Below are 20,670 nucleotides of genomic sequence, written 5' to 3'. Positions count from 1 at the left end.
TGGGCCCCGGGACTCAGACTGGAGCTGCAGCGGCCAGGGCCCTGATGAGGGTTCAAGGCCACTTCTGATGGCACCCAGCTCAGCACTCCTTCAGAAGGGGACAGGCACTGCCAGAGGAATGCAGAGTTGCTTCAGCAGGAGACAGCGAACGTGTTTTTAATTTGACAGTTAAATGTAATATTTATTTAAGTACTTAGTAGGATTTCATGGATATCTTGCTAGGACAAGGCTTATTAAAAAGGAGTTTGGTTGGTTGACTTAAAGAAAAAGTATTCATTGACTAACAGAGTGGTGTCAGATATACTAAAACCTGCGAAAGTGGCAACTGACTGACAGATTTTTTTTAACTCATATTTAAGGTTAGGGTCTGGGGAAAAGAACTCAGGCGTGAAGGCGAGGGCAGTGTCAGACAATAAAGAGAAAGGGTGCTTAGACGACCACTTAGGACAATCACCGTTGCAACGGTGGGTCCTCGGCATGTTGTTAAGGCATTAACATTGGAAACTTATTTTTGTCTAAACCTCAGGGCATGATATTCTTCCAACAGGCAAGTGGGATGCTTTCTTAGAATTCTAAATTGTTTTCAAGTTCAGCTTAAAATTTTATTTTCCTTGCTTGAAAGAACAAATTATATCTTTCTCCCATTGGTAGATTATATTCAAATTATTTCAATCATCTGAAGTTATTATCATTTATCACTGCCCAAAGCTGTCAAAAGCTCTGTTTCTGCTACCTACATAGAGTGTTGGGTTGAAAAGAGATTAATTATATAAGCAAATGAAAGGGAATGTTACAGAGAAAAACAATTTTATTTTAAAATACTTAGTCTAGGTTTTCATTCTGTGTATCAGAGAGCAATACACTCCTGTAAAATTAAATATGACAGCTTCTCTGTTTTCTGTTTCATTTGCTAGACTTTCCATAGCGAGTTCTCCCTGCCTCCCATGCAGCCTGTTTAAGACAGAGGTAATGTGATGACCATAATTAGGTCTTCAGAGAGAAATTAAATCAAGATATTACTGGCTGCTTCCAACTGGTGAGGAGAAGGACCACACTTCCTTCAGACAATCTTTTCCAAAAAATTATGCTGTTTATGCTCCTGTTTTCTCCCAGACAAGCAAGGCATCTCTCAGCCTCCTCTAAACAGCCAAAGAAAATTGTGCAAACATCTCCATAGTCGCAGAGAATCCACCTTATCCATGCAGGCTGAAGAGCATGACAGATGGGAAAGAAATCATAGGTTTAAGGACAGTTCTTGGTGAAGCAGGATGTTGGTAGCTTGACAAATTCATTACACTGGCTGAACCAGCAGGTAATTTCAGAGCTCTATGCTTGATCCTCACTGTGAATTGGTGTTCCCTGGAATTTTCCATTGTGTTGTACCTCCTCTGGCGTCCCTGGGAGAAGTTGTCTGGGTGTTTATTATCGTCTAAGTGGTTAGGGAAGCTCTTCACAGGCACTGGCTGCTGCCGAGCAGAAATTTTCATAGCTGCTGGTGCAAAACTTAGTTTGTGTGGTACCTTCTGGGGTATGCAGGGGTTCCTGCAGGTAAGAAGGCTGCCCTGTGGGTTCATGAGCCAAAGAAGCCACAGGTGGGCCTGGAATCCTAGAAGAACACAGGGAAGGAGAGGATGGCCTGAGATGCAGAGACCAGTTTTACAAAAGGCTGACCTTAAACTCTCGAATTCTGCAGTTGGTGCATTTGCTTTTTAATTGGGAATATGGCTTACATTCAGGAGAAGGGAACAGCTACCCATTCCACTATTCTTGCCTGGAGAACCATGGACAGGGGAGCCTGGTGGGCTACAGTCCATGGGGTCACACAGAGTTGGACATGACTGATGTGACCTGGCACACACACATGGCTTAGGTTGCTTTCCATGCCATTTATAATAATTGTATTAAGAATCTGAACACGTGTCTGGAACATCTGTCCCACAAAGTGTTTCTCTCTGAATCAAATGGAAGCGAGGTGGAATGCCAACCAGATTTTTGCTGAAGAATAGGAATGTCTGTTGGAAAGGGCAATGGCTCAGTTCAGTTCAGTTCAGTCTCTCAATCATGTCCAACTCTGCGACCCCATGGACTGCAGCACGCCAGGCCTCCCTGTCCATTACCAACTACCAGAGTGTACCCAAACTCGTATCCATTGAGTCGGTGAGGCCATCCAACCATCTCATCCTCTGTCGTCCCCTTCTCTTCTCGCCTTCAATCTTTCCCAGCATCAGGGTCTTTTCCAGTGAGTCAGTTCTTAGTATCAGGTGGCCAAAGTATTGGAGTGGGATTAGGGTTAGGGTTAGGGGCTACCCATTCCAGTATTCTTGTATTCTTGGCTGGAGAATCCCATGTAGAGAGGAGCCTGGTGGGCTATAGTCCATGTGGTCACAAAGAGTCGGACATGACTGAGCGACTAAGGATGCATAGGACGGGGATGTAGCTAACATGGCAGAAGCTTCCCAAAGACGACAGCTGTCGAAACTGTGTCTGATTATTCAAAAACCTCAGAGATTTGAATTTATGCTAAAAACACAACATAAAAATTCAACTAAGAAAGAGCAGTTTCCCCGATCGTGTCCCAGGCACAGACACAGGGGACTCAAATGCAGGTACCTCCCACTCTGGCCGCTTGGGGGCTGGGGACTTGGGAACCAAACTGTGTGCTGCCCAGCCTCCGAATCTCTCAGATGATAACCTCACCTGGGTAACCTGCTCCTTCCCTTCCTCTTCCTCAAAGAACCTCTTTCCCTCTCACACGACCCTATCCCCTATCGCTCCCCCAACCTCCTGCAGCAGCCTGCCTAGAATAGAGTGACGGAGGAGATGGCCCGTGCAGGGGGTGGATTGACCTGGAGCTCTGCCAGAGCCTCGAGCCCCACCCCTCTCTTGCTTCTCTTTCTTCTTTCCAGGGAGAAATGGGGCCGAAGGGCGAGCCTGGGCTCACCGGCCACCGGGGGCCCACAGGCAGACCAGGGAAACGAGGCAAGCAGGTATGGATCCCAGGGCTAACCGGATCTGGGGTGGGGGTGTGGGGGGCAGAGTGGGTTAGGGACCTTCTGGGCACATAGTCTGGTCTCCAGCACCCTCTGGGCTGGGGGGCAGGGCACCTGGGCTCCCTAGGTTAGCTGAGTTTGAGGGGGATGGGGTGGAATGCTCAAAATTAGCTGTGTCCAGTGCTGAAGCTAGGAGTGGGCCTTCAGTTCACAAGAACAGGTCTGTCTCCACCAAGACCACTGACCCCACAAAAACCTGCTTTTTGCCTCAGTGTCCCAGACACAGATGGACTTCTGGAACCAGCCCAGATATTTCCGGCTGTTCAAGGGTCTTATAGGTCTCAACAACAGGGCATTTCTCCTCCCTCAGGACCCCCATTTGTAAATGACTCTCTTTATTGCCACTATCCAGGGCTTAGGGAACGCTTTCCTTCCCCTGGTCAGCAGGCTCTTGGGTTTTGACCGTCCCCAGGGCCTCGGAAAAGCTCACCCCTTTGAATGAGACATGTGTCCCTTACTCTTTTGGTTCCACTCTGTTGGCTTTTTACCTCCTTTCCCATTATACATGTACTAAATGAGCATCGTGGAAAACGGGAAGTTCAGAACACTAGGAAGGAGAGCACCTAAGCACCTAACGTCCAGGTATAACCCTGTTACCACGTTGGAAGTCTTCCTTCCTGTGGAATCTCTAGCCATTTGTTCCTTTTATGACCCATATACCTTTATATTTATCCTAAATTTTAATTAAAAACCACAACATATGCATTTTCACTTGTTACGTCATTCATTAAGTATTTTAAAACACTTCTTTTAAAACCTCTGCATCAGATTTTAGTAAATGAGGGACCAGAAGATTGCTCGGACAAGAGAAGCCTAACCGGATTATGGATAATGCTGAGGAGTGAATGCGTGGGGGCACGTTCCCATTCTTTCCTTAGGCTAGATCCACGGTTCTCAGACTCTAGCTTACATTGGAATCACCTGGGGGCTGATTCAATATAGATGCCCTCCCCCGGGTGCAGTGGTGGCCTTCCACGTGTGTCTCTCCTCCCCACCAAGCCCTTACCTCCCAAAGACTCTGATATACAACCGAGGCTTCAGGGTGGGTTGTTGCTTCTAAAGGTCCACACAAGTCTCGTGTGCATCAGAACTCAGAACCACAGTCTTTTCAAAGTGACCTTAGGAACGACATAGAGTCCGACCTGCTGAATCAGCTTCCACGATGACTTTTGTTTGTTTCGGTTGCACTGGGTCTTTGTGGCTGTGTGCAGGATCTCTCCAGCTGTGGTGAGAGCTGTCTGTTACGGTGTGTGTGGGCTTCTCATGGCGGTGCTTTATCCTGTTGCAGAGCTTTAGGCGCGTAGGCTTCAGTAGTTTTGGTGCACGGGCTCAGAAGCTGTGGCACATGGGCTTGCTTGTCTGGCGGCATAGGGGATCTTCCTGGACCAGACGTCACACTTGTGCCCCCTGAGTGCCTCCGAGCCACCAGGGAAGCACATCCATGGTGCCTCTTGAAGTCACACAGTTCCAGGTCAGTTTCTAAAGCTTTACCATGGGTAGCATGGCGTGGCTTTGCCATGAGGCCACAGATAACAGTTTCCTAAAAACTAGGCTCAGAAAAAGAAAGACAAGGGAAAAATCCTTTTTAAAAAGAAAGCATTTTCTCCCCTATGGCCGTGTTCCATCCAGAAGGTGTTATGCTTGGGATTCAAGAAGCCGCTTGGCTTCTGTCATCTGCGTCTTTCCTCGGATAGTGTTTGTCTGGTCCGGGTCAGAGCAGAAGCCAAGAAGTCTATTTCTTGACCCTGTTGAGAATGATTGTGTTGGAGCCATCTTAAAGACGACACCAGAACCACATCTGGGAGCTCAGTTAGGAATATGGACTCATCTTCCTTCAAGACTTTATAGACACCTGAGTGCCACTTCGACCCCAGCCTGCCTGGCTGGCCTTGGGGGATGGACGTGATGGTTTCTTTTTGTCATGAATTATTTGCCTAATAGAGTCTTATACATAGGGTGTTTGTTGAGCCGTGGTGCTAAGAGTCTCTGGAGGTTAAACAACCCAGATCCTGGAATCAGAAATCCAGAAGTGGCTCCAGGAGTACGAAATTCAGATCCAGAAGGACTGAAGAGCCCACCAACCCAATTCTTTTGCATGTAGTCACCCGGAAACCAGGGACCAGGGAAGCGGCATGACCACCCGGGACCCCCCCAGCCAAGCCAGCTCCCCAGCAGGGACAGGAGCTGGCAACTTGAGACCAGTCTCCCCACACCACACCTTCCCCTCAGCCTCCTGCTTCCAGGCTGAACTTGGGCAGGCCCAGGAAAACCACACGAGTGTATCACACACGGCTTCCATCCCAGAGACACGGCGGCCTCCTGGATGGGAATCCCCAGACTTTGTGCACCAACGCACCAAGGAGCATTTTCCTGGAAAGCACTGCTCAGTGTGTCCTGCTCACAGAGGCGAGGCTGATCCAAGCAGATGACCGATAAGCAGAACATTCTGTTACCGCTGAGGTCAGGATGAGGAGGGTTTCCAGCTTCTTCGAGCTGTGTCACTTCCTGTGCTCAGAGCCAGCCGATGTGGCTGTTAGATAAACGAGCCTTCACTGCGGCTATATTAAGACAGTGTGACTTCCTGTGTCATCTGCGAGGGGAATCGTCTTAGTGGCCTCACAGATTGCTAAGGCTCGGGCAAGGCTTAAGACTCCCTCCCTTGGGATGGAGTTGGAGACAAACTCTGACCTTGCCATCCCACATGAAGGATTTAAGAACTCCTTGCACAGTGCTGAGAGAGCCCCCAGGGCCACGTGGGCAACGTGGCAGGTCACACGTCACATGGTGGTTGAAAGGCGTGCTCGGCCGGCCTGCCCCCCAGGCTTGGAAAGATTTACATTTCAGCAGGTGGGCGAGGCAGCCCCAGCACACCTGTGTGAAGAGGACCCGTCCAAAGCTGTTCGGCTCTAGTCAGCGCTGTGGTCGGGGCCCAGGCAGGGACAGTCAGCCAATGGCTCGGGGGCAGCTCTGCAGGTGTGCCAGCCTTGGTTTCTGGGGTCTTTCCTAAGGGAACCCCCGGGGGAGATGTGTGCTCTTAACCCTCCAAGAGCAGACAGCAGAGTGCATCCGACATGGAAAGATACAGGTACACGTCTCTTTACGAGTCAGGACTTTTCTCACTGTGGGGCAAAGATGAAACCAAGCCAGCTGCTATGATAATCAGCTTGGCCCATGAAGCCCTTGGTTCTATGCAAACCACGTTTTCACCTCTGAGATCTTTGCCAGCCTCGTGACAAGCCTATGCAGGTGTATATTGCCTGGCCGCCTTTCACAGATGAGAAAACGGGCACAGAGCAACGCCCTGAGTTACCCAGGGTCTCATGGACCAATGACAAGCCAGATTTCCCAACCTAGAGCCAACAAACCACATCCACTCTGTGTTCAGCTTCTCCTCCTCCCCTGCTTGATCTGGGGAAGGGAGGTGAGCAAGACAGATTCCAGCCTGCGGGGAGCTTGTCTCATGGAGGGACATGGATGAAATGACCACAGACCAACTGTAGCTCTGATCAGGGGTGAAGGCTGTGAAGACAAAGGGCCTGTGCCAGGGAGAACTGCCTGGGCCAGGAGGGGTCAGGGAAGCCTCAGTGGTGTTTTTGCTGGGAGTGGAAGGATAGGAGGGAGTTATCTAGGCAGAAGGGAGGGGAGAGCAGTTTGGGGCAGAGAGAAGAGTCTTGAGAAGCCAAATAAAAGGCGTGTGCTCTTGAAGACCAACAATGTCAAAAGGCTGGGATGAGCCTGGAAAGTCCAGCCATGCATGGCTCTGGAGGCTAAAGGAAGGGGCTGTGTCTTTATCCTGAAAGCACAAGGGACCACAGGGTGGGAAGAGCTCTTGTGATAAAACAGAAATGGTCTGATGAGTGGCAGAAGGAGCACCCGCCAGAGAGAGGGTGGGTTGGATCGTTCCCATCTGCAGTCACATGCCATAGAAAGCAAATTTAGGGTTACCAGGGGAGATGGATGGGAGAGGGGCAGATTAACACACCCACACTGTTATACATTAACCAGATAAGCAACAAGGATGTAGCGTATAACACAGGGAACTCTACTCAGTATTCTATGATGGCCTATAATGGAACATAATCTTTTTTAAAAAACCAATTGAATCACTATGATGTACCATGGAAATGAACACAATACTGTAAATCAACTATACCCCAATATAAAAAAAAAATGGGTATCTATAAACTTGCACCCAGCACTGTCTCAAATGTTGCTTGCCCTGAGCTTTTTATGAGCTTGGTGACCTCCAGGAGTGCATTCTTCCTCCAGCGCTTGCTCCAAAGTACAAGCTGGTTGCCAATGGAGAGCCGACTGGGGAAGAAGGTCTGCAATGTCCTGCTCTTATAACGGGCTCTGCCTTTTTCTCCGTCAGGGGCAGAAAGGAGATAGCGGCATGACAGGCCCCCCAGGCAAACCTGGGCCTTCTGGTCCACCTGGCCGTCCGGGTCTCCCAGGCCCCCCAGGTCCCCCCTCTGCAGGTAAGAACTTCACTGCTTCACCTGGTCCCAGAGGGAGTCCAGCAGAGGCCGGACTTGAAATGCCTGAGGCAATTCAATACACTTCTAATTTATCCACCATTTGGCTTATTCGAGTTTTACACAAGGGAGATAAACACTATTATGGTTTTGATTTAGCATTTTGGAGAACAAATAGAGGAGAGAAAAAGAAAAAAGAAATCACATTGGTGATGTCATTTATACATGAAGTGAAAAATAACCAGCTAGTTACTTCAACAGCGAACACCTCTTTATAAAAAAAACATCTCATGGCTCCAAGCAATTCAGAGGAAAGATGACATGGCAAATTTTCCTATCTTACACAGCATTATGACAGAGTCCTTATAGATTTGCACTGAATATGGAAAGAAATTATTACAAAGAAATGAAAGTCTCCCTTGAAGAGGCCATAGGTACACCGCTGCCTTGTTTTACTTTGTTTGATTTGAGGAGCTAAGCCTTTTATTTGGTGTGTACACAGCACATCCTCTGTATTAACATCGCATCTCTAGGTGCTGTGTTTATGTAGATGAATACTGTTTACTGACCGTGTAAGATCCATTGTTTTCAGTTATGCAAAAGGAACCAAAAATTTTATTCTAATTCTTAAGAAAATGAAGGTATTTAAAAATTCCAAAGTGCGCTTTTCCCCACTGTGTTTGTGGGAAAATATTTACAACCACACCATGGGATGGTCAAGAAATGTCATTCTGTTAGATCCTTGAAACCAAATGAAAACTGGCCCTGAGACGGCAACCAGCTAGGATGCTGGGGAAAGTCAGCCTTGCACGTTAATGGGTTTCTCTCCACTTCTTCAGCTGTCACAGAGCAGTGGGGCAGAGATCCTGGGGGGTTAGGGTGAAAGGATATCACAGGAGGTCCTTCCGGCCCTTGACCGGCCCCATTCACCTCTGAAACCAGTTGCCCGAGGCCACGTGGTCAGAGGGGGGACCACTATCTTCATGCCAGGCACAGGTGTCAGACCATCCCCAAACCTGGGAATCCTGGTTTTCAAAGGTCAGTTTTCCCAGGAGCACCCCACAGCCGTTCCTCCTGAGATTAGGGGTCTCCTTATTTCCAGGCTTTGGGGTCCCTGTCCTCCCATGTCTCGGGTGATCTCTCCTCTTCTGACCTCCAGCCCCTTCCTCCTCTTGGTCCTCATACAACGCTGCCCTCTTTTGAGAAAAGAATACAAACGTCTTCTGATATGACCTGTTTCTCAGCAAGGGCTAGAAAGCACAGTCTTGCCGCCCCCTTGAAATCGGGAAGGTCAAGCATCAGTCACTATGACATCCTGCCGCGCCCATTTCTGTCTGTTAGGGGATCTGGCCAAGCAGCAGCTCGGCCCGCGCCCCTGCCCAGACTGTCTCCCTGAGACGACTGGATGATCCAGAGGAAAGCTCTTCCCGTCAGGCCTCTCCCTCCTCGGTTCTGACACCCTCCTCAGTTCTGAGGCAGGACGCTTCCCTCGAGCCCACGCCCCTGGGCTGCCAACCCCAGAGACTGACAGCATGGTCTGAGCCCAGGTTTTGCCTTTGGAAGGGATGCTTTGGCTCCTGGGGTATTTCAGTTCAGTTCAGTTCAGTCACTCAGTTGTGTCCAACTCTTTGCAACCCCATGAACTGCAGCACACCAGGCCTCCCTGTCTATCACTAATACCTGGAGTCCGCCCAAACCCATGTCCATTGAGTCAGTGATGATGCCATCCAACCGTCTCATCCTCTGTCATCCCCTTCTCCTCCTGCCCTCAGTCTTTCCCAGCACCAGGGTCTTTTCCAGTGAGTCAGTTCTTTGCATCAAGTAGCCAAAGTATTGGAGTTTGAGCTTCAGCATCAGTCCTTCCAATGTACACCCAGGACTGATTTCCTTTAGGATGGACTGGTTGGATCTCTTTGCAGACCAAGGGACTCTCAAGAGTCTTCTCCAACACCACAGTTCAAAAGCATCAATTCTTCAGTGCTCAGCTTTCTTTATAGTCCAACTCTCACATCCATACAGGACCACTGGAAAAACCACAGCTTTGACTAGACGGACCTTTGTCAGCAAAGTAATGTCTCTGCTTTTTAATATTCTGTCTAGGTTGGTCATAACTTTCCTTCCAAGGAGCAAGTGTTCTCTAATTTCAGGGCTGCAGTCACCATCTACAATGATTTTGGAGCCCCCCAAAATAAAGTCTGTCACTGTTTCCCCATCTATTTGCCATGAGTAATGGGACCAGATGCCATGATCTTAGTTTCCTGAATGTTGAGCTTTAAGCCAACTTTTTCACTCTCCTCTTTCACTTTCATCAAGAGGCTTTTTAGCTCCTCTTCACTTTCTGCCATAAGGGTGGTGTTATCTGCATGTCTGAGGTTATTGATATTTCTCCCAGCAATCTTGATTCCAGCCTGTGCTTCCTCCAGCCCAGTGTACTCTGCATAGAAGTTAAATAAGTAGGGTGACAATATACAGCCTTGTCGTACTCCTTTCCCTATTTGGCACCAGTCTGTTTTTCCATGTCCAGTTCTAACTGTTGCTTCCTGACCTGCATACAGATTTCTCAAGAGGCAGGTCAGATGGTCTGGTATTCCCATCTTTTCCAGAATTTTCCAGAGTTTGTTGTGGTCTACATAGCCAAAGGCTTTGGCATAGTCAATGATGCAGAAATAGATGTTTTTCTGGGACTCTCTTGCTTTTTCCATGACCCAGCGGATGTTGGCAATTTGATCTCTGGTTCCTCTGCCTTTTCTAAAACCAGCTTGAACATCTGGAAGTTCACTGTTCATGTACTGTTGAAGCCTGGCTTGGAGAATTTTGAGCATTACTTTATCAGTGTGTGAGATGAGTGCAATTGTGTGGTAGTTTGAACATTCTTGGGCATTGCCTTTCTTTGGGATTGGAATAGTCCTGTGGCCACTGATGAGTTTTCCAAATTTGCTGGCATATTGAGTGTGGCACTTTCACAGCATCATCTTTGAAATAGCTCAACTGGAATTCCATCACCTCCACTAGCTTTGTCCGTAGTGATGCTTTCTAAGGCCCACTTGACTTCGCATTCCAGGATGTCTGGCTCTAGGTGAGTGATCAGACCATTGTGGTTATCTGGGTCATGAAGATCCTTGTTGTATAGTTCTTCTGTGTATTCTTGCCACCTCTTCTTCCTGGGGTATTTAAGAGCTCACAGAACTAAGGAATAGCCAGGGGGCCTGTGGTTGGGTGGCATCCCTGCAAATGAAGACCTCGGGGGTCTCACGGTGTATCCAACTTGAATCCCGGTTCCCCTGTCAAGCCTGGGGTGGGGTGGGAAGGGCAGGGCTTGGAGACCCTCAGCCGCTGCTTTGGCTGCCAGCCGGATTGTCAGCCTCTGGCTGGACTGCAGCCCGTCCCTGCCGCAGGACCAGTTAGCCCTGTGTTCTCCCCTTGGCTCTCCAGCACCTTCTCTGTCCGCCTGCTGTGGCGTTGCCCCATTCCCTGCCCCCTCCCCTACACCATCCTCTGTCCTCCAGAGGACCCCGCTCCTCGTTGAGTGGGAGCATATTCCTACAGTCCCTCTGGGCACACCTGGCCTGAAGCAGCATTCCTGTCAGCCCCAGGTCCACCCCACCACCTCCTCCCCTCCTTCCAAGCTCTCTCTTCTGCACCCTCCCTGGACCCTGATGGGCCGTCTCCTTCCCTTGGGCAGCAGTCCCCACTGCGACTGCACCGGCCCCTCACTGGTGACCACTTCCTGCAGGTGTGTCTCCTTGTCCTCCTGGTGGCAGGTCCTCAAGGCAGGGCCCTGGCTGAGTCAGCTTGGCGTCCCCACCTGCACCCGCCTGTCGGTGCTTACACACCTGGGCCCCTTTAGCTGTCAGGCTGGCCCCTGGATCATTGCACAGCAGCCAAGCAGGATACGGGCGGGCTGTTTGACTGATGTCCTTCCCTGTGCCTTCCTTTGAGTCACGTTCCCTCTGTGGAACCTCCCAGAGTGCGGGGACTGAAGAAAATGGGGCAAGAATCCTGCTCTTTGGAAACGTGTCTTTTGGGGGTTGGGGACAGTAGGAGAGGGGGGCATTTAGAAGAGAGCTTCCCTGTGCACGGGACCAGTTGGATCATCATCACGAGTTGGGACCGGCCTCCAAACTGATTTCTGAGACTACCTTTGAGAGCCTGATAAAGTTCCACTCTCGGGAAATAAACATGTGTCTACCTACACCCAGAGCTCCAGACGCCTTGTCCCAAATCCATCTTGGGATATTCTCACGCTCTGAGGGCCCCAGGTTAACCTCCCCTGGTCTGATCCCACCCTCCCTTTGTAGATGAGAACTTCAAGCCTCAGAGATCCCCCGAAGTCACCGAGCGGACTGGTGGCCACTCCTGGTCTGAAGTACGCCTGTGACCCCCGGTCCTGAGACCCTCCCGCACAGCTGTGCAGCCTCTTCAGGGACAGAGCGGGGTAGGGGTGATGGGACGGCCCGGGACTCCTCTGCCTTCTCCCAGATTCCCCTCTGGGACTTGCTCCCACCGCAGCAGCAGCCAGTGGGGATGGGAGGCCCCTTAGGCAGAGAGGCAGAGCTGGTCCTCTGGCTGCCAGGAGATGGAGAGGCTGCTCGCTAAACAAGTTCCAAGAGGCTGAGGCTGGGGAGTTCAGGCGGCTGTGCCGTTCGGGGCAGCCTGGCAGGAATCGGGCAGATGTAATGGATGCCCCTGGACAGCTGGGAGGAAGTGGCGGGGAGGGGTGGAAGCAGGCTCCCCGCCACATCCTGTTGACCTGTCTCGAGGCCACCTCTGTTGGTGGTGCCCAGTGCCAGGGGGGCAGGATGGTGCTGGGGAGCAGGAGGAGGCGGGAGCTTGTCACGACCCAAGGTAACCAAGAAAGAGGGGCTGGGGGCCGGAGGAGGGAACAGCCCCAAAAGGCTTTGAAGATGTAATTTGCAATAACCAAATTACGGATTTGGCGGAATCTTTCCTGCCCTAGACAGGGCATAAGTGAATCAGCGTGGTACCTGGGAATTGCCAGCTTCCTGCACGCATCAGTAATTCTTGGACATGTGTCTCCTAGTGTTAAGTGGACATGAATTCAAATCTCACCCTGGATTAATGGGACAGACTCCATGGTTCTGGAGGAAAAGTTGGGATCGAACAGGCAGCTGGAAGGTGGCCCCGATGACGCTCTCCCATCCTTGGTTACAGGGCACTCCCATCTCAGCTGCCCCAGGTGCAAACTCCCCAGGACACTCCTGAGCTGGTGGAGTCTCTCTCCCAACATGAGACCGGCATTCCTCCCGGACTGTGTCTGTATTTCTTGTTAGGACGAATGACCATAACTTGGTGTAAGATGCTGGCGGGCCTCCTTTCCCTGAAGGCTGACAGCATTCCAACCTATCCACCGGCTCAGGAAGTCTCAGGGTGTGGGCGGCCCCGCGGGGCTCTCCTCCTACCGCTGCAGCTGCCTCTGCAGGGTTCTGACCCAGACCTCTCCCCCGGGGTCATGTTCTCCGCACCCTCATGGGATCTGCAGACATGTCCCCAGTTGCTGACTGCCCTGGGCACAGCTGTCCAACCTGAAACCAACAGCTGGCTCATCTCCAAGCCCCTGCTTAACTTCCCAGAAGGAGGGGTATCTACTCATTTCTGTTTTCAGTGCCCATCTTTTCCTGTTGGATGGCCCTGGCTCTGGCATTTTTCCACCAACTAGAGTGGGACCTCTAGTCTTTTCTGAAGAGCTTAGTTCATCTGGGTTCGCTCATCCGAATCATCAGACATGCACTGTGTCCCCTGCTGGGTGCCACGCCCTGGTGAGTGAAAACAGGCGTCCGCCTGCCCTCGTGGAGGTGAGCGTCCCCTCCTCCAGGAGACGCAGCCGGCCTGATGATCTCATGGGGAACAGAATCACAGACACGTGCCAGTAAGACAGAGTGTGGGGAGCCACAGAACTGTCTTCAGTGTGAGCAGGACGGAGCAGGAGGGTTCAGGAAGGCTTCCTGAACCCAGGTGAGGAGAGAGCAAGGAGGTGCCTGGTGAAGGGGGGATGGAGGCTGGAGAGGAGGACAGTCTGTAGGAGGTTTGTGCGAAGACCATTTCCCAAGCCCGGCGGCGCGTTGAAAAGCACAGCTGCCTGAGTCCCCTTCTCAGCAGTCCTGATGGAATTGGTCTGGAGTGTGGTCTGGGCATCAGGGCCTTTACAAGTCAAGGTGGGAATTACCAGCCCTAGCAGGTCTCCCACCTTGCAGAGAGTGAATTTTCCCATCATATCTTTTTTCAGACACTCTTCTCAGAATCAGGGGAGAAAAAAATAGGCTGAGCATTATCAAACATCCCATTTTCTTCTAGAAGAAATCAAAGAAACCCACATTCAGAGTTTCCTTTGTAAAGTCCCTATATATAATAACAAAATAAAATGAATTTTTAAAAATGAAAGTTATCAGCTGTAACATGCTCATCAGTAAGACGTTCTTAGGTGGTGCTAGTGGTAAAGAACCCGCTGGTCAATGCAGGAGACATAAGAGACGCGGGTGTCTTTCCATCCATGCGTGGGGAAAGTCCCCTGGAGGAGGACATGGCAACCCACTTCAGAAATCTTGCCTGGAGAATCTCATGGACAGAGGAGCCTGGGGGGCTGCAGTCCAAAGGGTCGCAGAGTTGGACACAACGGAAGAAATGCAGCACGCAAACGTAAAGGAGGATTGTTTTGCTCCTACAGCAAAGAAGTCCAGGGGCAGACAGTGGCTGGCTTTGGTCCAGTCTCTGGGTGTCCCTCTCAGGGCCCCAGGTCCCACAGGCCCTTGCTTTCCCTGTATGCTGGCTTATTTTACTTCAGGGTTGCAGCACAGCTGCTGCAGCACCAGCCATCATGTCTGTCTTCCAGGCAAGAAGAAGGAGGAAGCTATGTCCCCATCCAGCCCTGCTTCTCCCTTAGCAGGAGAGACTTCCCCAGAAGCCCACCCTTCTCCCGCCACAGACCTTGCATTGGCCATCACTGAGGCACATGGTGACCTCCAGGGGCAAGGGGGTCTGGGGAGAAGAATGTCCAGTCTCTGAACTGTAGAGAGAGGGAAGGGAGGAGCAGGGTTGGCAAAGGTGCTGCCGCACTCAGTGTGTTTAGGGGACCCACAGCTTGGGCCAGAGTGCCAGTCTGTCTCCTCTAGACCTCTCTGAAACACTGGACATCAGGCTTCTTTCTGTCGTGAAACTTGCTGACGCCTCCCTGGGCTGTTTTGTTTTCCTTTGCTCTGTTAACAGCGGTTTGTTGCTTTCTAGGACAACTTGTGATGGGACCCAAGGGGGAAAGAGGATTTCCTGGGCCCCCAGGAAGATGTCTTTGTGGACCCCCCATGAATGTGAATAACCCTTCCTACGGGGAGTCTGTGTACGGGCCCAGCTCCCCACGAGTTCCAGTGGTAAGGCTCTTCTGGGAGGAATCTGGGGGTGCTCACCCCTCAGGACGTGATTGATGACCCCCTGGGGTTTGTAAAGACCTTTTAGCAAAATTTATTTCCCCGTTACACTGGGCACAAACTTGTTATAGGAAACTGGAAAATAAGGGGGAAATCCAAAGAAGAAAACCAAGATAACATTGTGGGTCCACAGTGGAGCATTTTCTGTGTCTTTTTTGTTTGGCCATGCCATTCGGCTTGCTGGATTTTAGTTCCCTGACCAGGGATTGAACCTGGGTTCTGACAGTGAAAGCACTGAGTGCTAACCATTAGACTGTCTCTTTTTAAGAAAAACACTATGGAACATTGCAAGTAAATACAAAAGCGGAACAGATAGTTTAAGGAACCCCCACGTCCTCTTTACCCAAGTTCAACAATGATCAAGTCCCAGCTCATCTCCTTTCTTCTTTACACTTGATGTAGACAGCCCACCCTCCTTTGGATTACTTTGAAGTAAACCCTGGACATAAATTCATCGTTCGAATGGATACATAATAATCCATGCATCACGTGGCTATGCTATGATTTATTTAACCAGAGCCCTATTTTCAGAAACGGATCAAGTGCTCCAAGCTTTTCCCTCATATAATAGCATTGTCATAAATGTCTTTGAGTGTAAGAATTTTAAGAATCATTTCCAGATGTTAAAATACTTGATTAGATGACATCACCTTTTTATTGAAGTCTTTGTAACACTTTGAAGATTTAAAAATCTTAAACCTTGGTGGATATTTTTATTCCAAACTCAAACATTCTGAACCAGGTTGGGAGGATGTGGGAATCGTTAGCCCTCACTTCAGGAGGGACACAATAGCGCAAATGCCAACCCTCTCCCCACTGACCACCAGCCCCCAACAGGGCTTGTTTTTCCTCCTCTGGCTCTTTAAGCCCTGCTCCTTGGGGAAGTGTTTTCCGGGACCCTCACCAGTGTGTTCTCCCGCAGATCTTTGTGGTCAACAACCAGGAGGAACTGGAGAGGCTGAACACCCAGAACGCCATCGCCTTCCGCAGAGACCAGAGGTCCCTGTACTTCAAGGACAGCTTTGGCTGGCTCCCCGTCCAGGTACCCAAGGTGGCGCTCCGCAGAGGGACGCACCTCCGAAGGAAGGGGAGGCCGGGCGCAGGGTTTTCCGTGGAGGGTTGAGCACCCCCCTCACCCAGCCTCTGAGAGCTCTCTGGGCCCAGGGCCTCCGCCTGCAGCCTCCGCTCTGAGTCCAGGCTCCAGACGGGGCTCCCCGTGGCCCAGCCTCCCCACCAAGCACAGAGTTCTGGCCCTGGGACAGGAGCCCCCACCGCCCTGTGCCCACCCAGAGCCTCTGTCCCCAGCTGCCTGGCACACTGTCCCTGGTAACTGCGCTGTTTCTCTGGCCAGCTGACACCTGTCCACCCTCGGGACTACCCTGGAGACCACCGCGGCTCCTGCGGGGACGGGGTCCTGCAGTCGGGGGAGGAGTGTGACGACGGGAACACAGACGCGGGCGACGGCTGCATCCGTGAGTGGGGCCCGGCCCCGGGGGAGCCAGCATGCACCACCGCGGGGCTGGCACCAGGCCAGGCCCTGGACACCGGCCACGCTGGTTTCAGATGGTTCTAGAGCCAGCAACGGCAACCCACTCCAGTACTCTTGCCTGGAAAATCCCATGGGCAGAGAAGCCTGGTAGGCTACAGTTCATGGGGTCACTAAGAGTCAGACACAACTGAGCAACTTCATTTTCACTTTTCACTTTCATGCATTGGAGAAGGAAGTGGCAACTCACTCCAGTGTTCTTGCCTGGAGAATCCCAGGGACAGAGGAGCCTCGTGGGCTGCCGTCTATGGGGTCACACAGAGTCAGACACGACTGAAGCAACTTAGCGGCAGCAGAGCCAGCGCTAGGCTGCTAGAGGGGATGACCGTCCTCGCTCAGGCCAGATGTGAACCCTCCGAACCGTCCAAGGATGGTGATGGAGCTGCTGTCGAGGGTTTGGACCCCAGAGAAGCCCCAGAGCCCTCCCTTTTTTCCTGAATCCTACTTCTTGGCAAAACCCACATTCTCATCGAGAGAGAAAGGTGGTGCAAGAGGTCTGAGAGGCCGATGGGAGAAGCCGAGACTCTGAATCGGGCTCCCTCTCAGCAGACGGAGTCCTCGGAGCTGAGCGCTAGGGGACTGGGCGGCCGAGCAGCCCTCAGGCTCACGGATGTGACCGGGACAGGCAGGCAGCCTAGCACCGGAGCGTCCCTGTTCCCTCTTCTTTTAAAAGTCAAGGGATGAAAGCAGGAGGTGAGGTGGAAAGCACGAGCTTCAGAGTCCAGGCAGAGTTTGGAGGCGGCTCTGAAAGCCACCAAGTCACCCTGTCTCAGAGGGGCGGCTACGCGGTGAGTGGGGTGACCGAGGGCTTCCCTGAAAACTAGGTGTGACGGGCATGGACGGCTGAAGCCTTGAGATCCCGTGAGCTGACGTCACGGGGATGGTCTGGGTGTCGTTGGGGCCGGACGCTCCTTCCCTGCACGGCTTCTTGGGCCCTGCAGTAAGGACCTGGGCTCCGGTTCGGGGCCAGGAACGCGCAGGTGCCCAGCGCAGGTCCCTCGCCAGCCAAGAGCTCAGCGGGAGGAGCAGGGCACATGGGGCCGGTGGGTAAAGCAGCTGCTTCTCCCAGGAAGCTGCTCTTCCCCTGACGGTTCCGGGCTCCTAGGGTTCCACGGCTCTGCCCGCAGGCCCCTGGGCGCTCCTGGAGGTGACACGGCAGGAAGGACTGCCTAAGGGTCTCAAGCCCTATTGGCTCAGACACCCTTGTAAAGACGAGCGTTCATGCTCCCGGCACCTCCCCTCGGACGAGAACAGAGCTGGCGGAAGACGTGGTCTGGTTTCCAGGGGGACACAGGGTCGCCTGGAGGCTCCCTGCAGACAGACCAGAGCTGCTCCCCTCTCCACCCCCACCCCAAGGCCATCACTGAGCCCGGGGCCCGCGGTCTCCCGACCCGGGCCGTGCAGGAACCGGCAGTGGTCCCGCGACGGGGGACAGCATCCACGCCCCAGGCTGGGACAAGGACACGAGGCTGGGGTGGGCTCTCGGCTGATGTGCGGCAGGCCTGGACCAGGGCCAGCGCCCCCTTCCGTGGGGCTGGGGTCTGGACCCTTGTGGAAGGCCCCGTGCGAGAGGAGGGCCCTTGCAGCCACGTGGTCCTCCCGGGCCATCCCCTCCCCGGCCCCTCAGGGCTGTGTCCCCCTTGTGTCCCCGCAGGCTGCCGCCGGGCCTACTGCGGAGACGGCCACCGGCACCGGGGCGTGGAGGACTGCGACGGCGCTGACTTCGGCCACCTGACCTGCGAGACCTATCTCCCCGGGTAGGGACCTCCTCGTGGGCTTGACCGCTCCCGGGCTCCCCACTTTCCTTCACAAATATGTTCCTGAGCAGCTCTGGTTGCTTGGGGCTTTGTGGACACTGTGGAATGGTGACGGCGCCCTGACTCACGTCACACGCAGTCCCGACTCACGTCACACACAGTCCCAGCTCACGTCACACGCAGCCCCAGCTCACGTTCAGTTCAGTTCAGTCGCTCAGTCGTGTCCGACTCTTTGCGACCCCATGAATCGCAGCACGCCAGGCCTCCCTGTCCATCACCAGCTCCTGGAGTTCACTCAGACTCATGTCCATTGAGTCGGTGATGCCATCCAGCCATCTCATCCTCTGTCGTCCCCTTCTCCTCCTGCCCCCAATCCCTCCCAGCATCAGAGTCTTTTCAAATGAGTCAGCTCTTCGCATGAGATGGCCAAAGTACTGGAGTTTCAGCTTTAGCATCATTCCTTCCAAAGAAATCCCAGGACTAATCTCCTTTAGGCTGGACTGGTTGGATCTCCTTGCAGTCCAAGGGACTCTCAACAGTCTTCAACAACACAGTTCAAAAGCATCAATTCTTGTTGCTTAGCTTTCTTCACAGTCCAACTCTCACATCCGTACATGACCACTGGAATAACCATAGCCTCGACTAGATGGACCTTTGTTGGCAAAGTAATATCCCTGCTTTTTAATATGCTAACCCCAACTCACGTCACAGCAGCCCCGGCTCACGTCACGCTGCCCCGGCTCACAACACACGCAGCCCTGGATCACGTCACACGCAGTCCCAGCTCACGTCACGCTGCCCCGGCTCACATCATGGGGCTGTGTCAGCGCAGCTGTGTGACCCAGCCCCACCTGGAGTCGGGGGGCCACCATCTCTAAGCTCCCCGTGGCTTGGGCTCAGCAGCTCTGTCTCCCCTTCTCCCGGGACCGGCCTGGTCTCCCGAGGAGCGGGCCCACCCTTGGAGCGGGGCCCAGGGCACCGGGCAGGCATCTGTACCCTGAACGCTCCGGAACTGCCCGGCGGGCCTGTGGGTGCCACAGAGACCCTGCCAGCATTTGTACCTCACTTTGCTGACCTCGGCTCCTCCAAGAGAACCCCAGGAACGCAGTGTTCCTGCCGGCACCCCAGCAGTTGTTTCTGAGGCCCCCTCGGTGGGCATCCATGTGGGTCAGGATAAGCATGCCGGTGTCCTGGCCTCCACGAGGACATTTCCCGCACCCAGCGAGCCTCTGCCCTGCGAGGGGGGTCTCCTGAGTTCTGTTCAAGCAGAATGGCGCCCCCCACCCCAGACCTCACCAGACCAGGGCTGCGGGGCTTCTGGGAGAGCTGGGGAGGCCGCTGCTCCCCCAGGCCCCAGCCTGCGTCTCTCGTGGCCCCAAAGTGGACAGCTGGGCCCTCAGGGATCCACCTCTCCAGCCCTTATTCCCTCCAGCTGTCCTCCTCTGTGGGATTGGACCCAAGCCCTGGGGAGGACTGGGGGACAGACCCCAGGCCCGCCCCTCTCCTCCAAGGAGGAGGGTCTCCTGATGCCTACCCCCAAATGCACAGCAACAAATCCAACTGGGGGGAAGAGCTCAGACTTGTTGTCACCCCTATTCCAAGCACCGCAGGCTGGGCCAAGACCCTGCCGCCTCTGCGTGTGTCTGCATGCACCGCCCTTCTCTAAAGTAGGGAGGCTCCTGCCAGGCCCCACCAGAGAGTTGGCGAAAGGTCTGAACTGGCTGAAGGCCTGTGGAGCCCACTGGGCGTGGGTAATCAGACCTGGGGTACAGAGTGGCACGGAACCCAGGACTTACCCTGGCTCCCTGCTGTTACTCTCTTAATCCCAAGAAGCCTCGGGGCATGCTTGGGAAGATAAGACAGAAACTCAGAATTAGCACTGGGGCATGTGTAGGCGTAGGCCGTGCTCTGCAACTTGGTAGCTGTAGTCTTTAAATAGCTGCACAGTTCAGTTCAGTTCAGTCGCTCAGTCGTGTCTGACTCTTTGCGACCCCATGAATCGCAGCACGCCAGGCCTCCCTGTCCATCACCAACTCCCAGAATTCACTCAGACTCACGTCCATCGAGTCCATGATGCCATCCAGCCATCTCATCCTCTGTCGTCCCCTTCTCCTCCTGCCCCCAATCCCTCCCAGCATCAGAGTCTTTTCCAGTGAGTCAACTCTTCTCATGAGGTGGCCAAAGTACTGGAGCTTCAGCTTTAGCATCATTCCTTCCAAAGAAATCCCAGGGTTGATCTCCTTCAGAATGGACTGGTTGGATCTCCTTGCCGTCCAAGGGACTCTCAAGAGTCTTCTCCAACACCGCAGTTCAAACACATCAATTCTTTGGTGCTCAGCCTTCTTCACAGTCCAACTCTCACATCCATACATGACCACAGGAAAAACCATGGCCTTGACTAGATGG

The 20,670-nt window shown here is 52.9% G+C and overlaps 1 protein-coding gene across 3 annotated transcripts in view; it reads left to right on the top strand.

The window, feature by feature from the left end:
* The window catches only part of COLQ (collagen like tail subunit of asymmetric acetylcholinesterase), a 65,586-nt gene that overhangs the window by 43,995 nt on the left and 921 nt on the right, over positions 1–20,670 (top strand). For all 3 annotated transcript variants that reach the window (XM_068973580.1, XM_068973572.1, XM_068973575.1), the window contains 6 exons: positions 2,907–2,987; positions 7,423–7,528; positions 14,765–14,904; positions 15,884–16,003; positions 16,313–16,433; positions 18,162–18,264. In XM_068973580.1, the coding sequence (XP_068829681.1) occupies positions 2,907–2,987; positions 7,423–7,528; positions 14,765–14,904; positions 15,884–16,003; positions 16,313–16,433; positions 18,162–18,264 (671 nt within the window). The remainder of the gene's footprint in view (positions 1–2,906; positions 2,988–7,422; positions 7,529–14,764; positions 14,905–15,883; positions 16,004–16,312; positions 16,434–18,161; positions 18,265–20,670) is intronic.

This window comes from Capricornis sumatraensis, chromosome 1 (assembly GCF_032405125.1).
Source record: "Capricornis sumatraensis isolate serow.1 chromosome 1, serow.2, whole genome shotgun sequence".
NCBI lineage: Eukaryota > Metazoa > Chordata > Mammalia > Artiodactyla > Bovidae > Capricornis > Capricornis sumatraensis.
This window is presented reverse-complemented; position numbering and strand designations above follow the sequence as displayed.